This window comes from Pseudorasbora parva, chromosome 12 (genome assembly GCF_024679245.1).
Source record: "Pseudorasbora parva isolate DD20220531a chromosome 12, ASM2467924v1, whole genome shotgun sequence".
Classification (NCBI taxonomy): domain Eukaryota; kingdom Metazoa; phylum Chordata; class Actinopteri; order Cypriniformes; family Gobionidae; genus Pseudorasbora; species Pseudorasbora parva.
The window spans coordinates 34,306,587-34,322,176 of NC_090183.1; the positions used below are offsets into that span (position 1 = coordinate 34,306,587).

Genomic DNA, 15,590 nt, shown 5'->3' on the forward strand with positions numbered 1-15,590 from the left:
GACCAAGGCTTTGGAGACCTGCTCTTAAATGGGGCATGTTTATCACACCAGGCCAAGTTGCCTATATTGAGCACTTTTTTTACTCTTCCCAACATCCCTCTTCTAATGGCATTTTCCTTCCCCGGGCCAAGCCCTCTGAGTGAACTGCAGAATTAATGAAGTGACATACGGAGACATATTCTGACCAGCTGTAAAACTTTAATGGTGCAGAGCTTGTAAATCCATGTTATACGCAGTTATCCCACATTATTGATAGACTGTAAGTCTTCCTCCTGACAGCTTTACACACAAAGGTGACCAGACCGGCTCTCAAGAGAAGATCCTGGTGGGATATGTAAGAAAAATAGAGAAATTATCATAACAGTTTGATTGCAAACATATTTTGTATTTGCTTGCCTTTTAGGTCAGCAAGAGACATAAATGAGAATAGAGACTTAACTGCATTTATTTTTACTTTACACTGATGAAAAGACATTACTAAAAATTGTAAGAAGCTGCTCTCTTGTAGAGGCGAGTCTAACATAGTTGAATTGACTAGCTCACTAGTAGTATTTTAATATTTCTAAGCTAGTGTGTGTGCATAAATAATATAATAAAATATAATATAATAAATAAAACCTAATCAATATAATATAATAAAATGTTAGTGGTACTAGTGCTGTAAATTAATATATATATTATTGAATATATATATATATATATATATATATATATATATATATATATATATATATATATATATATATATATATATATATATATATATATATATATATATATATATATTCAATAATGCTATTTTATTTATCATTTACATGTATCCTTCATAGTTTTCCGTAAGTTTATTCTCTATATTAGGTAGTGCTTAAATCAAACACAGTACTCTGAAATTGTAGTTTCAATGAAGAAAAAAACTTAAAAACGTAAAAAGTTAGTAATGCTTGTGTTTTATACATATTTGCATTTGTTTTTTTTGTATGTGGTTTAGATTAAGAAGGTATAAATATAGATGTATGCATTTGCATACAAACGCATCAGCATTTTCATTAATGCTGAATTAATTCAACTGAGTCTATTGCAAAAAACTTCCAGCAAAGAATCCATGAATACCATCGACTTTCTTCAGGGCAGATAAACAGTTGGTGTAACTAAAAACAACAGAGACAATACTGGCTGATTTATGTGAAAGGGCCTCATTCTGTTGTTTCCAATAGACATGGCCTGCTTCCCTCTTCTGCAGATCTCCCACGTCATGTGATGTAATTAGCATTCCCATTTTCAACCACTGTGTCTTGATACCCCTGTGCCACACACAAAACCATAACCTGTGCTTGGAGACTGCAGGTGTGTAATCTGCATTTGGCACTGAATCAATTGCTTACCCTGTATGGTAAATCGAGAACAATGAATCCCATTCTGCATGGACTACCACAGACATCCCCTTCTCAAGACGTGATAGCTGTACACAACTGAACACCTAAAGAGAAAATAATAGAGGAAGTCTTTTTCACAGCCTCTGTCAGACACCTTCTGCTGCCTTCTGGCTTCAAAACAATATTGAATGTATTTTTTAACAATGAAACGGTTTATTTCATTGTTGTGGCGTATTGTGTAAGGAAAACTTTCCAGGTTTAGGGAAGTGTAGGTTGGGACAGAGAGAAAAAAGAGAGCCGACACATTCAAACATAGATGTGACTTTTACTCTAAACAGATTGAATGGAGATATAAAGTGTGCACGCATATCAGACAGGGAAGGGAAAAAAATATGTTTTTTTAAAATTCGTTTTATATGGTTTTGTCCACTTTGCTTTTGGTGCTTTGCTTTATCTCAGCACTTTTGCAACTCTTTGGATTGCTAGATTTAAAGGGTTAGGTCACCCAAAAATGAAAATTCTGTCATTAATTAACTTACCCTTATGTCGTTCGACACCCATAAGGCCTCCGTTCATCTTCAAAACACAAATGAAGATATTTTTGTTGAATTCTGATGGCTCAGAAAGGCCTTCATTGACACCAATGTCATTTCCTCTTTCGACCTATAAAAGGCACTAAAGATGTAATTAAAAGTCCATCTCACTACAGTGGCTCTACAATAATTTTATTAAGCAACAAGAATAGATTTTGTAAACAAAAAAAACAAAACATAATGTCTTATATAGGCCGATTTCAAAACGGTTTTCAAGATTTGAACGGTTATGAATCAGCGTATCAATTCATGTTTTGGATCGCCAAAGTCTTGTGATTTCAGCAGTTTGATGGTTTGACACGCAATCCGAATCATGAATAAATACGCTGATTCATAACCATTTGAAACTTTGTTTTGAAATTGGCCCATTACTATATAAGTGATTATTTAATTTTTTGCGCACAAAAACTGTTCTTGTCGCTTCATAAAATTATTGTAGAACCACTGTAGTGAGATGGTGGTCTCACTACAGTGTACAGCTTTGTAATGACATCTTTAGTGCCTTTTATGGGTCTTGAGAGAGGAAATGACATTTGTGTCAATGAAGACCTTTCTGAAACATTGGATTTCAACAAAAATATCTTCATTTGTGTTCTGAAGATGAACAGAGGTCTTATGGGTGTCGTACAACATTACATTAAATGCCCACTGAAGTGCCTTGAAACCCGCAGCATTATTATGTGTTGACGTAATTTCCCCTGAAACGGCTCCAGCTGTTAGCAGCTCCTCCCCTTTTTGAAACAGCCAATAGCGTTTCGTTAATATACAGTTTGACTAGAGCGCAAGAGCGGACTTTTCTGTTTGGTAAAGCCAGCAGTTTCCTCTAACTGTTTACCATCATAATCTCCTCCATATCACTTTTGAAATGCAGCATTCTGTGCAGAATTCGAATGGGTCGGTATGTTTGTTGTCTGTGCCGACTCGCGCATATGATCCGCGCTGCGCTCTCGTGTCTGTAGTCTAAATTTATTTCATGCTTTTCATGCTTTCATGCATACTGTATCATGCTTGAAGAAAAATTGGTCTCTATTTGCACATTGAATATTGAGTACTTTGATTATGGTTATTGTTTGCACTAATATCTATGATCAATTTGTAGGAAGGAGTTCAATTAGGAGGTCAAAAGAAGCTCAAGTGCAGTTCTAAGGTCTGAAAAGACAATCACAATCAGGAAAGAATACAGTAGTCAACTGCTGTATTTTACAGTATATGATAATTAATACTCAGAAAGAAGGCTATAAATTAAATGACATTCATTCCACGATGATTAGTTAAAACATTTCAAATGCACCTGCAAACTATTTTTAATTTCTAGTCATGTATTTCATCATTGTGGATTTCTTAAAATACTATGTAAAAATCTTGTCTCGTCTTGTTCTCGTGAACCCAATCTTGTGTCTCTTCTTGTCTCGTGAGATTAGTGTCTTGTCACACCCCTAGTAATTAATGACAGAATTTTCATTTTTGAGTGAACTAACGCTTTAAGTTTTTAAGCTGTATTGCCCTTCAAGAACAAGTGCTAAACAAAAGGGATAAAGCAGGAGATATACACTCACCTAACAGATTATTAGGAACACCTGTTAAATTTCTCATTAATGCAATTATCTAATCAAACAATCTCATGGCAGTTGCTTCATGGCATTTAGGGGTGTGGTCCTGGTCAAGACAATCTCCTAAACTCCAAACTGAATGTCAGAATGGGAAAGAAAGGTGATTTAAGCAATTTTGAGTGTGGCATGGTTGTTAGTGCCAGACGGGCCGATCTGAGTATTTCACAATCTGCTCAATTACTGGGATTACTTTGAGATTTTTTTGTGAAAAGGGAAAAACATCCAGTATGTGGCCGTCCTGTGGGCAAAAATGCCTTGTTGATGCTAGAGGTCAGAGGAGAATGAGCAGACTAATTCAAGATGATAGAAGAGCAACTTTGACTGAAATAACCACTTGTTACAATCAAGGTATGCAGCAAAGTATTTGTTAAGCCACAACACGCACAACCTTGAGGCGGATGGGCTACAACAGCAAAAGAACCCACCGGGTACCACTAATCTGAACTACAAATAGGAAAAAGAGGCTACAATTTGCACAAGCTCACCAAAATTGGACAATTGAAGACTGGAAAAATGTTGCCTGGTCTGATGAGTCTCGATTTCATTCAGAGACATTCAGATGGTAGAGTCAGAATTTGGCATAAACAGAATGAGAACATGGATCCATCATGCCTTGTTACCATTGTGCAGGCTGGTGATGGTGGTGTAATGGTGTGGGGGATGTTTTCTTGACACACTTTAGGCCCCTTAGTGCCAATTGGGCATTGTTTAAATGCCACGGCCTACCTGAGCATTGTTTCTGACCATGTCCATCCCTTTATGACCACCATGTACCCATCCTCTGATGGCTACTTCCAGCAGGATAATGCACCATGTCACAAAGCTCGAATCATTTCAAATTGGTTTCTTGAACATGAAATGAGTTCACTGTACTAAAATGGCCCCCACAGTCACCAGATCTCAACCCAACAGAGCATCTTTGGGATGTGGTGGAACGGGAGCTTTGTGTCCTGGATGTGCATCCCACAAATCTCCATCAAATGGAAGATGCTATCCTATCAATATGGGCCAACATTTCTAAAGAATGCTTTCAGCACCTTGTTGAATCAATGCCACGTAGAATGAAGGCAGTTCTGAAGGCGAAAGGGGGTCAAACACAGTATTAGTATGGTGTTCCTAATAATCCTTTAGGTGAGTGTACAAGAAAAACAAAAAATTGCCATAAAAATAAGTTTACTAAATTATTTTATTTCGTTTTCAGTGCAATAAAGTTTTCTTTGGAAACTCCATAGATTTTGATTTCATTGGAGACACAGATACAAAATCAAAGCATGGTTTATGCATGCAGAATACCCTTAGGATTTTTGAAAAATAAAATATGGAATACAAATTATATTTTAGCCCATGTCTTTTAGCTTGGAAGCTATCTATATGCTAGTGTATGCTTAAACATTGAGAAAAATCACTTTTAGCAGATATACACATTTAAAATGTATAGTATTTTTCTTCCAGGAAAGTGGATCAATTATTGATGTCTCATGGTGTGCCAAACAGATTTTAGTCCAATCCAGTGCTCTCCAGAATGAGACTGAGCCTCCTCCTGTGACCAACCAGCATGTACTGTAGCAAATCATAGTTTATGGATATGAGTTAACAAAATGTATTTTTCTCTTTTAATTGGACATCAAACATCAAAAACTCAGCTTTTTAAGTAATTTCATGAGATCCTTAAGCAAATCAGTCATACAATTATATATATATATATATATATATATATATATATATATAAAAAAAAAAAAAAAAAAAATATATATATATATATATATATATATATATATATATATATATATATATATATATATATATATATATATATATACATATATATAATTTTATGATTGATTTGCTTAAGGATCTCATGAAATTAGAGAAAAACACACACACACACACACACACACACACACACACACACACACACACACACACACACACACACACACACACACACACACACACACACACACACACACACACATATGTATTTATATATATGTATTTATATATATATATATATATATGTGTGTGTGTGTGTGTGTGTGTGTGTGTGTATATGTGTGTGTATATGTGTGTATATGTGTGTATATATATATATATTTTTTTATTTTTAGGCTTGATGGTTTATGTGGTAAATCTGAACAATACAAGCCAGTGGTACATTGCATATGATCATAACTCAAGAGATACTGTAAAAAGTGTAAGAGAAAGGCAAGGTTACACTTGTTCATATTTCATACCAAAAGAATGCAATATTAGGCCACTTAACTTGGACTGTGGCTGTATGACTGCTTTGATTTTATTGTAAGATTCAATATCACTAAGACCATAATTAGAGATTATTAAAGTCATTAAACTGTTTCTAAGCCAATTTCTAATGCTGTCCTAGATATTACAATTGTGCAATTGGCCTTTAAGTGTTGTGGACTGAGCCACTTGAATGTTTCTTTTTCATAGTGACTTTTTATTATTATTATTATTATTATTATTTATTATTATTATTTTTACTTTTATGCAATAGCTTTCTGCTATAACTTTGATTTCTGCCCCTTTAAACCTTTTATGATCAAAGTTCCATGCTATTACCCTGGCTGCAATAAGACCCCCTCTCCATGTCAAATTATTTCACTTTCCTCTTTGTTTGAAGTGCTGTGAAGACTTGGCCACATAGGAATTCTTGTTAGAAATCGGACTACATGCTAATGGTTTTCCTCTTTAACATTCATTTAGAACAAAGAGAAAAAGGCTTTTAAAAGTTTATCCTGATGTTGCAGTCACTGATCTACTAAGGTGCTGTACTTCTAAAGGCTGTCAACCTCAAGTCTCGAGTGATTTTGTGTGTGTGTGTGTATGAGGGCGAGTCTTGGCAAATGATTAGGGGCCCATTATTGTAGATAGGGAGGACCTAGATTGGAGCTATTTATAGCTCCTGTTCTAGTCACATTGGTAGCATGATGGATGCTGTCAGGCTTCTGTAATTAGGGAGGGAGTTTAAGTGGCACACCTGGGTATACAGGCTTACAGCATGGCAAAGAAAGATCAACGTGTGGGTCTGTGTGTGAGAGAGATTCAGGCTTTCAGAAGAGCACACATCCATTTGTGTACTCTATACATTAAGATTAGTTTAGATGGAAATTTGAACGGAGAACGTGGAATTATTTTTTAACTGCATTTTGATTGTTGCTCTGTTTCTTTATTAATTTAACCTGAGAACAGTGAGTGGTGTGTAGATTTTATTTTGATTGATATTTATATACTATATTGCCAAAAGTATTGGGAGACCCCTCCAAATCATTGAATTCGGGTGTTCCAGTCACTTCCATCACCACAGGTGTTTAAAATCAAGCACCTAAGCATGCAGACTGCTTCTACAAACATTTGTAAGAGAATGGGTTGCTCTCAGGAGCTCAGTGAATTCAAGCTTGGTACCGTGATAGGTTGCCACCTGTGCAAGTCCATTTGTGAAATTTCTCCACTACTAAATATTTTACAGTCAACTGTTAGTGGTATTAACAAAGTGGAGGCAATTGGGAACAACAGCAACTCAGCCACAAAGATGTAGGCCATGTAAAAATAATCTGCGGACGCTGGGTTGCACAGTGCACAGGAATTACCAACTTTCTGCAGAATCACACTTCTCTGTCTGGCAATCCGATGGATGAGTTTGGGTTTGACTTTTGCTAGGAGAATGGAACTTGCCTGACTGCATTGTGCCAAGTTTACAGGTTGGTGGAGGGGCGATTATGGTGTGTGTTCATTTTTAAGGGGTTGGGCTTGGCCCCTTCGTTCCAGTGAAATAAACTGTTAATGCTTCAGTATACCAAAACATTTTGGACAATTTCATGCTCCCAACTTTGTGGGAACAGTTTGGGGATGGCCCCTTCCAGTTCCAACATGACTGAGCACCAGTGCACAAAGCAAAGTCCATAAAGACATGGACGAGCGAGTTTGGTGTGGAGGAACTGACCGTAACCCGATAGAATTACCTTTGGGATGAATTAGAGTGGAGACTGTGAGTCAGGCCTTCTTGTCCAACATCAGTGCAAATGAAGAATGGTCAAAAATTCCCATAAAGGGGTTGCAGTGGCTCAGTGGTTCATGTTGATTGTCTACAAACCAGAAGGTTGGTGGTTCGATCCCCGGTTCCACCTGACCAAGACTCGAGGTGTCCATGAGCAAGACACCTTACCCCAGCTGCTCCCAAAGAGCACCTAACCCCAGCTGCTCCTGAAGAGCTGGATGGCTCTTTGCATGGCTGACGCCGCCGTCAGTGTGTGAATGAGGGAGTGAATGGGTGAATGTGAGGCAAGATCTAAAGCGCTTTGGATGGCCATGGGGCTGTTAAAAGCGCTATATAAATGCAGTCCATTTACCATTTACCATATACACACTCCTTCACCATGTGGAAAGCCTTCTCCAAGAGTTGAAGCTGTTATAGCAGCAACGGGTGGGCCAACTCCATATTAAACCCTACAGATTAATAATATTATGTCATTAAACTCCGTGTGTATGTAAAGCCAGTTGTCCCAAAACTTTTGGCAATAGTGTACCACTCCAAATCAAAAATGCCATTAACCATATTCCTTTATTTTAACACTATCTTTACACTGAACAAAATTATAAACACAACACTTTTTTTTGCCCCTGTTTATAATTTTGCTCAGTGTAAATTGAAATAATGGCATATAGCCTTCAAATAGTAAATGTTGCTTGAAATTGTTCTAAAAGTTATTCCATTAAATAATCAGTAAATACCAAATAAATAAATTAAAAGACAGTTTGTCAATAATATGGCATATGCCAAATATGCAATATTTTGGCACAATGCCTGTTTACATTTTGACCAGAAGTGCATTTGATCGTTCACTGCTCAAAACCAGCTGCATCTCTGTAAGCAAAAACCTACACTTTTAAAAAACATTTAAAAAAAAAACCTTTATGTTTCCAAAATTTTGAATGGTAGCGTGTATAAATATCTACCTTCAAAGCCCTTGACGCAAGCATTGTGTCTTGATATCCCTTTATTTTGTTGTAGTCTGTTTCTCTCAGTAACACTTTTGTAAACATACCCTTGGCCCAAAACCAGCTTAATTAGGGCTTCTTAATATTAATGCATACCAAATTGTTTGTAATCCAACCTACTAGCCAGTTTTGATGAAGAAGTTTTGCACATCCCTATTTTCCATTCCCAGTCAGTCTGCTTCCCCCATCTGTTGGAGTGAGTGTACTTGTATTTCTGTGCTTGTACAGAGGAGAGAAACAGCATATGTGTGTGCAACCATGGGCAATCATGGCCTATTGTACAAACAAACCCAGGAGCTTGGATCACATTGTTATTCCCAGCACCATGCCAAGCCACTTTGGCCTTCAAAATCCATCATGTGCCCCCTAACACTGGCATGTAAGATAATGGTGGATGTCCAAATGACAAACCATCTGGTGTGTCCCTATTGAAAAGTACTGAATGATGACGATGATGGCATTTATAATAATGTCTGAAATATCAGACCTAATCGACACTGACCTTAATTTACACTCAGAACCGTATCTTTGTGTGACTTTGAGAAAGTAATTTCCTTCACTAGTTTTAATGGCTTTCCACTTTTTTTGCTTCAGTTCTAACTAAAAATGGCCATTCTGATGTTTTCTGAGCCACACAAAATGAGTTTTCACAGTCGTAAGGAAATGTTGTGTACATCAGCAATCTAGTAGTGAGAGTGGGTGAGATTGTGGCAGATAGCTTTTCTGATCTCATCACATGTTTGAGATGTCGAGGGGTTTTTAATACAAAATGTGCCACATAGCCGATAGCCTTGAGCAAGGAAAGCTGGACAAAATGGATAAAAGAATCATCAATTTTTCCCTCAACTCAGAACAGATTTTTTTCCCCAAGGTCATGCATATGAATGTTGTAGTTTAGTGGTAAAGATATGAACTTATAATTCAAAGGTTTTGGGTTTGAAAACCATTAGCATGCTGTGAATTAGCTGTTAGGCATTTCACATGGTACAAATTATTTTCCCTGTCATATGACAATATTTAGTTATACATGTGCTGGTCATGTAATTAGAATATCATCAAAAAGCTGATTTGTTTCACTAATTCCATTAAAAAAAACTTCTATATTATATTCATTCATTACAGACAAACTGATATATTTCAAAAGGATTTTTTGAAATCTTGGCCAACTGAAAAGTATGAACATTTAAAGTATAAGCATGTACAGCACTCAATACTTAGTTGGGGCTCCTTTTGCCTGAATTACTGCAGCAATGCGGCATTGCTTGGAGTCGATCAGTTTGTGGCACTGCTCAGGCGTTATGAGAGCCCAGATTTCTCTACAAGTGGCCTTCATCTCTTCTGCATTGTTGTGTCTGGCATATCGCATCTTCCTCTTCATAGTATATTACTATATATCACTTATATGAATAGATTTACTTTAGGATTAACAAGCAGTTTTATGTTTTTTAAAGTTTTTCATTTGTTAGCACTTTGTTTTCATGATTCATGATCACTCAGATCATCTTTTTTCCTATTGTGCCCTTATGTTGTTTCTTGAGCATCCCACTATGAGAGTTCCAGTTTTGAGACACCTCAAAGCTTTTTTTCATGCCTTATGGTGAAACATCTAAGCTTATAATTAAAAGTTTGTAGATTTGAACCCGAGTAGGAACGATTAATGAGTTGCAATCATTATGCCCTTGAGCAATTTGTTTAAACTTGGCTTATTCTCTAGTAAAATAAGAAAAAGGTTATTATTTGTTACTTTAGATAAAAACATCTGATAAAGAATAAATGTGAATGTCATGCGCTGAATAGCTTAAAAGACTTCCTCAATGTGCATGTTGAAGTCATTGTTGTCCTCACCATGCTCATAATGGACTGTATCACCTTTAGTCACATTAGTTCTTCCTTTCACTAGGCCGTTAAAGATGAGGGAATAAACACATTTTAACATGCTTTATACAGTACTTGGTGCCATTTAATGTGCTATTTATTTTATTCAGCCAGTTTAACAAACCACATGTGGAGCTGCTTTTCAGGTTGTACAACTCGCACCCTTGATACTCTGTGTTTCGGTGCACATCGATTTGTCCACTTGACTACTTATGAATCAGGCACCTGGCTGCTTCATTCGTATCACTCAAATTGTGCATTAGCCGCCTGACCTGCCCTCACAACCTGCGGCACGTGCACCTGCTTTGATGTGTGTCACACAAATGCCGTGCACAGCTAATACACACCTGTTCCTTGTGCAGTCCAGCATTTAGCCTTCCCTCCTGCCTTCCGGATACTGAACAGCTGTCTTGTGCTCTGGTCCAGCTGTGCTCTTTGCCTTACTTGATCTTAAAATATGTGCTTTCCAGTAATCGAATCGAATTTTAGAGAATGTTAGAAATAGATGGAATAGAGGACAGGAAGAACTGGAGGACATTTACCCTCATGTCTCCTTTCTTCAGTCCCTTTCTCCTGATTCTTTCTCCAGTCATTATTTGGATTCCTTTCCTTCTACCGATTCATTATTTTACACTTTATTGTGTGTTAAGGATACTAAATTGGCTACGATTTTGCACTTGGTTCATTTTACATTATATTTTTGACAAGATATTGTGATTTGCAACATTCCCTCTCTGAACCGTTTACGTGTTTTTTCGCTCTTTTTATCATCCATTTGCTTCCAATGCTTCCCTCTCTTTTCCTCTCAATCAGTGCCCACTTGGTCTTCTTAGCTTGTTGATTTCTCTATGCGCCAAATGTTCTGTATTTACCCATGCACTCAGTCAGTATCCACTGGGCTGCTGAAGGTATGCACTCGGCTAAATGGATGGTCCAGAGCTTTCATCCTCACAAGTGCTTCGTCATCTCAGCAGCTTTTTCACTCATTTATTCATTCCAGAATCCCTTTCTATGGAACATTTTATTCAACAAGACCTGACTCTTTTATGAACTATCAGCGAAGTAAACAGAACAGAAATTATTAAAATTGCATGTGGATTTTCAGTGTTCTGTGAAAAGAGAGAAATGGCTCCGATCAGCTGGCTGTTGGGCAAAAACAAGACAGAGATTTGAAGATTAGAAGTGTGTAATTTCTACTTTTTTTCTAACACCAAGCTCATACTCATATGCTATTTTTTCTTTGTGGAACAAAAAATCTTGAAAATCTCCATAGGTCTTTAAAGTTGGGGTAAGATCTTTCTGGTAACCCTTGTTGATATTTCAAATTACCAAAAAATACAGACCTCTACCCCCAAAAGGCTCTCAGCTCTATTAGGACAGCTCCGCCCCACACATACGTAACCCAGGCAATGGAATATTCAATAAAAAAAAAAAAGTCACCCCATCCATCACAAAAACAGACCATTCTCATGAACAACTCGATAGTACATGAGCATGACAGTCCAACCAACAACATATTACATTTATGACAAGATCAGAGTTATAGCGATCATAAAAAGACAAACCGTTCTCATGAACAACTCGATAGAACACGAACACAACAGTCCAGCAAACGACATATTACAATTATAACCGGATAAGGGTTATATAGATCATGAAAAGAGGAAACAAACATATATTAGGAGTATAGTATCTTACTTGTCATACACATTTTGTAAGCTGACGCTTGAAACAGTGAGGAGATTTAGATGCTCCATACGGTGTGGAAATGAATGGGTCTTTATCATCGCTGAAGTGACCAACAACACAATCTCAAATGGACAAACAAGAGAACATGACACACAAGCATATTCAAGCAATAGCCATATATATTACTTCTCGGCTAATGTTCGTCATGTGTTTCAGCGCTCTCTTCTCTCCGTCATTAGTAGACACGCCCCTTACCTGCTGATTGGCTACAAGTTTCTTATTTGACTCGGCCCGAGTCTGAAATAACTCGTACCCCCCCTTTAAGCTTCAAAATCTATTAAATGGATAAAACGATTCATTATTTTGATTCATAAAGGAATCGTTCTGATTTGTGAATGAAATGTTCAGTCTGTTTTATGAACCGAATCAACTGATTCATTGACAAGAACCAGAATCACCATTTCGATTATTTGATAAAGGGAGGGTTGGGGCACAGACAGTAGCCTGGCTCCGCCCTCCTACATACTTCGCGCTCAGTTTTCATTCTCCTTCAGTACTCTGTGTGGGACTGCAGTGCATTCTGATACTACGTTCACACCAAACGCGAATAGAGTATCAAAATCATCGTGTCTACCGCATCTAGTTTGACGCGTGAACATTTTGAATCCACGCGTCCGCAGCTAATTGGACGCATGTAGAAATTGAGCATTTGAAGCTAAATAGACGCTCGTCCAAGGCGCTCCATGAGAAATGTGTCATAAAACATATAAAAAACACAAGATTTTTTTTTTTGTGCGTCAATGTGCCTTTCCATTGACTTAACATGAAAATCATTCGCTACAGACGCTCTATTTGCATTCAGTGTGAACGTACCTTTAGGTTTTCTCCTAACAAATTTTTACTGGTCCAATCAGCGAACAGAGAGAGTGGCTGAGAATGATGACGTTGATGTTGTGAGCTAGTTTGAGTTGTAGTTCAGTAATGGGGCGAAGAAAGATGCGAACGAAACCATTCATTCTGTTGTGACAACGCTGCCGAATATACAGAAATTAAAGTCATAGCAAGAACAATCTTTGCTTAGGTTTGTTGGTGGCCATGATGTTGTGGCCCCTTCTCCCCAACAGGGTAAATTAGGGAAAAGTTTGATTTTCCAGCTCGCTCTGTTAGTGGTGAAGGAGTTGGCTGAAGCCCTATTCGGATGGTAATTGTTCCTTGTGGGGTCAGAAGGTATTGCCATCATTTAAGTTAAAGGGGCTAGTCAGTTATTTTATTGCTGTCCGTTTCCCACCACCCGTGTAAAAATCCCCAGCCGAATTACCTACTGCTTTTGACAAACACCAAGGTTGTGTGGTGATGTAATAGCTGTCCGAATCTACATCTCTGAGTTTTCAAGAATAAATCACTTCAAAATTCACTGTTTAATAATCCTTTTTGACCACTGCAGAGCACCGGTCCGTGCGGTTGCGCTTTGCTGTTATTTAGATGCATTTCTAGACTTGTATTACTTGTGCTAGCAAATATTTACAAGATACATATATTTAATCACCGCTCAAACAAATTAAAATAAAAGCACGTACACATTTGAATTGGGCTGTTATTTATAGCAGCATTTATTATCATACCAAGCATGACCATTTTTTTACAGCATGCAATCATGCTGTAAATGGAGAGTCAATGGAGAGTGGCCAGAATCTCTGTACAAATTAAATGTACGAGAGTCTGGTAAGACCAGGCTACACAGACAGGCTTTTGAAAACAGATTCTATTGTTCTTTCTTTTTGATGTTTGCTGTTTGCTATTGTCCATTTCCCTGTATAATCTGCCCACTTCCCTTTATAATCTGTTGATTTCTTTTGTACTGATTTACACAACAGTGTCCATGTGCAATTCTTAGTTCTACTGATAATATGTGATGTTGGATGGCAGGCGGTATAATCCTCATGGACAGATGAGATGCAGCATGTTGAACCGAGGGTCAGAAGGGCACTGATGCATGCCGATCGAGTGTGGAGATTAGGCCAGTGTCCAGTTGTAATTACAATGGTAATTCCACTCTCCAGATGGATGCTTTTACAAGCAAGTACATCAAGGATGGTCCACACGTGTCTGAGAGTTGATGGCTTTGCGGAGACTGAGGAAATCGGCTTACATTTAATGGGGGGCGGGTATCATCAGACTATTGCGTCTCCAGCCTTTGACTTCAGCGTTAATGCCTGGAGATCATACTTTAATGCTGTTGTCCCCTGCTTTTGACTCTGCCATAATGTTTAAAGACTCACTTTAATACCACTTCGAATGAAGCTGGTAACTTGCCTGCCATGCTCCTCAGCGGGAGAACATCGAGACCCCTGCTGTTCAGAATCGAATTTCACACACTCTCACAAACAGGCATAAACAAATGCAACAAATGCAGAACTGGAAATAAAGTGGAACTGCTCAAAGATCATCATTTGATAAAAAGAGAAACAAAGATGAATTGGGAATGAAACTTAGGAAGATGCTGGGTTATGTTGAAGGAAGAGCTTTCATTGGGACACAAGACTATCTGCTTTCCGGTCTTTTGTAAAGAACGCTACATACTGATTTTTTTCAGTGTAACAGTGTGGGATTTTCAGACTTTCTAACATTCAATTTTCATCTTAGTAGGAACTTTCATGTAGGGACTCAGAATATGAATTCTCACTGTGCTTTATTTCACAGGTTGGGCTTCCCCATGATGCTGATGACCTGCACAATAGGCATGTGCTACCTGCTCGCAACTCACATCGGCCTTGGCTGGAATACATAAACGTTTCCTCTACATGGGGAGCCAGAAAGACTTTTGGTGTGTCTTCAGGCTTGTGTTTGAGTGTGTATGCGAACGTGTGTCTGTTCTTCTTGGATGGATGCATGAAGACTTACACGTCGTAGACCTTGTTCATCCTGAGAGACTAAGCTTTACATCCAGGAGAGGTACAGAGAAGATAAACCATGGGAACATCGGATCATCTGCTGTATTCTTACAGGTGTATCACGCTGCTATGGTGCTACTGCTGGTTTGTGATAATTTTTGGAAAACCGGTTTATATTTGCTCAAAAAAACAACAACCCAGAAGATTCTTTTTTTTTTTAAATTGCAGATATCTGCTTATTTATTGATGCACAGTTTGGATTACAACGTTTTCATTTTGAGACATTTTTGAAAGGGATCCTCTGTGGCCCACATTTGTTGAAATTTCGTCATTGTGACGCTTTAGAATTCATAAAATAAACAAATTAGTTAAATAGATGTTATCTAATTCACAAAACTGTTTCATCGTATTTGTGACCTCACCTTATACGTTTTTTTGTGATAATTGTAACCACAGTTACAGTATAATACATTATAATGCTTACTGTACCATTAATTGTTATAACTTTTATAACTATAATGCATTTTATATTGATCACAAATA

General features: G+C 37.5%; 1 protein-coding gene across 2 annotated transcripts in view; it reads left to right on the forward strand.

The window, feature by feature from the left end:
- oca2 (oculocutaneous albinism II) overlaps positions 1-15,590 on the forward strand; it is a 118,629-nt gene that overhangs the window by 102,806 nt on the left and 233 nt on the right. For both annotated transcript variants that reach the window (XM_067458455.1, XM_067458454.1), the window contains one exon: positions 14,857-15,590. This exon is cut by the window's right edge and continues 233 nt beyond it. In XM_067458455.1, coding sequence (XP_067314556.1) covers positions 14,857-14,944 — 88 coding nt within the window. In that variant the 3' untranslated portion in view covers positions 14,945-15,590. The remainder of the gene's footprint in view (positions 1-14,856) is intronic.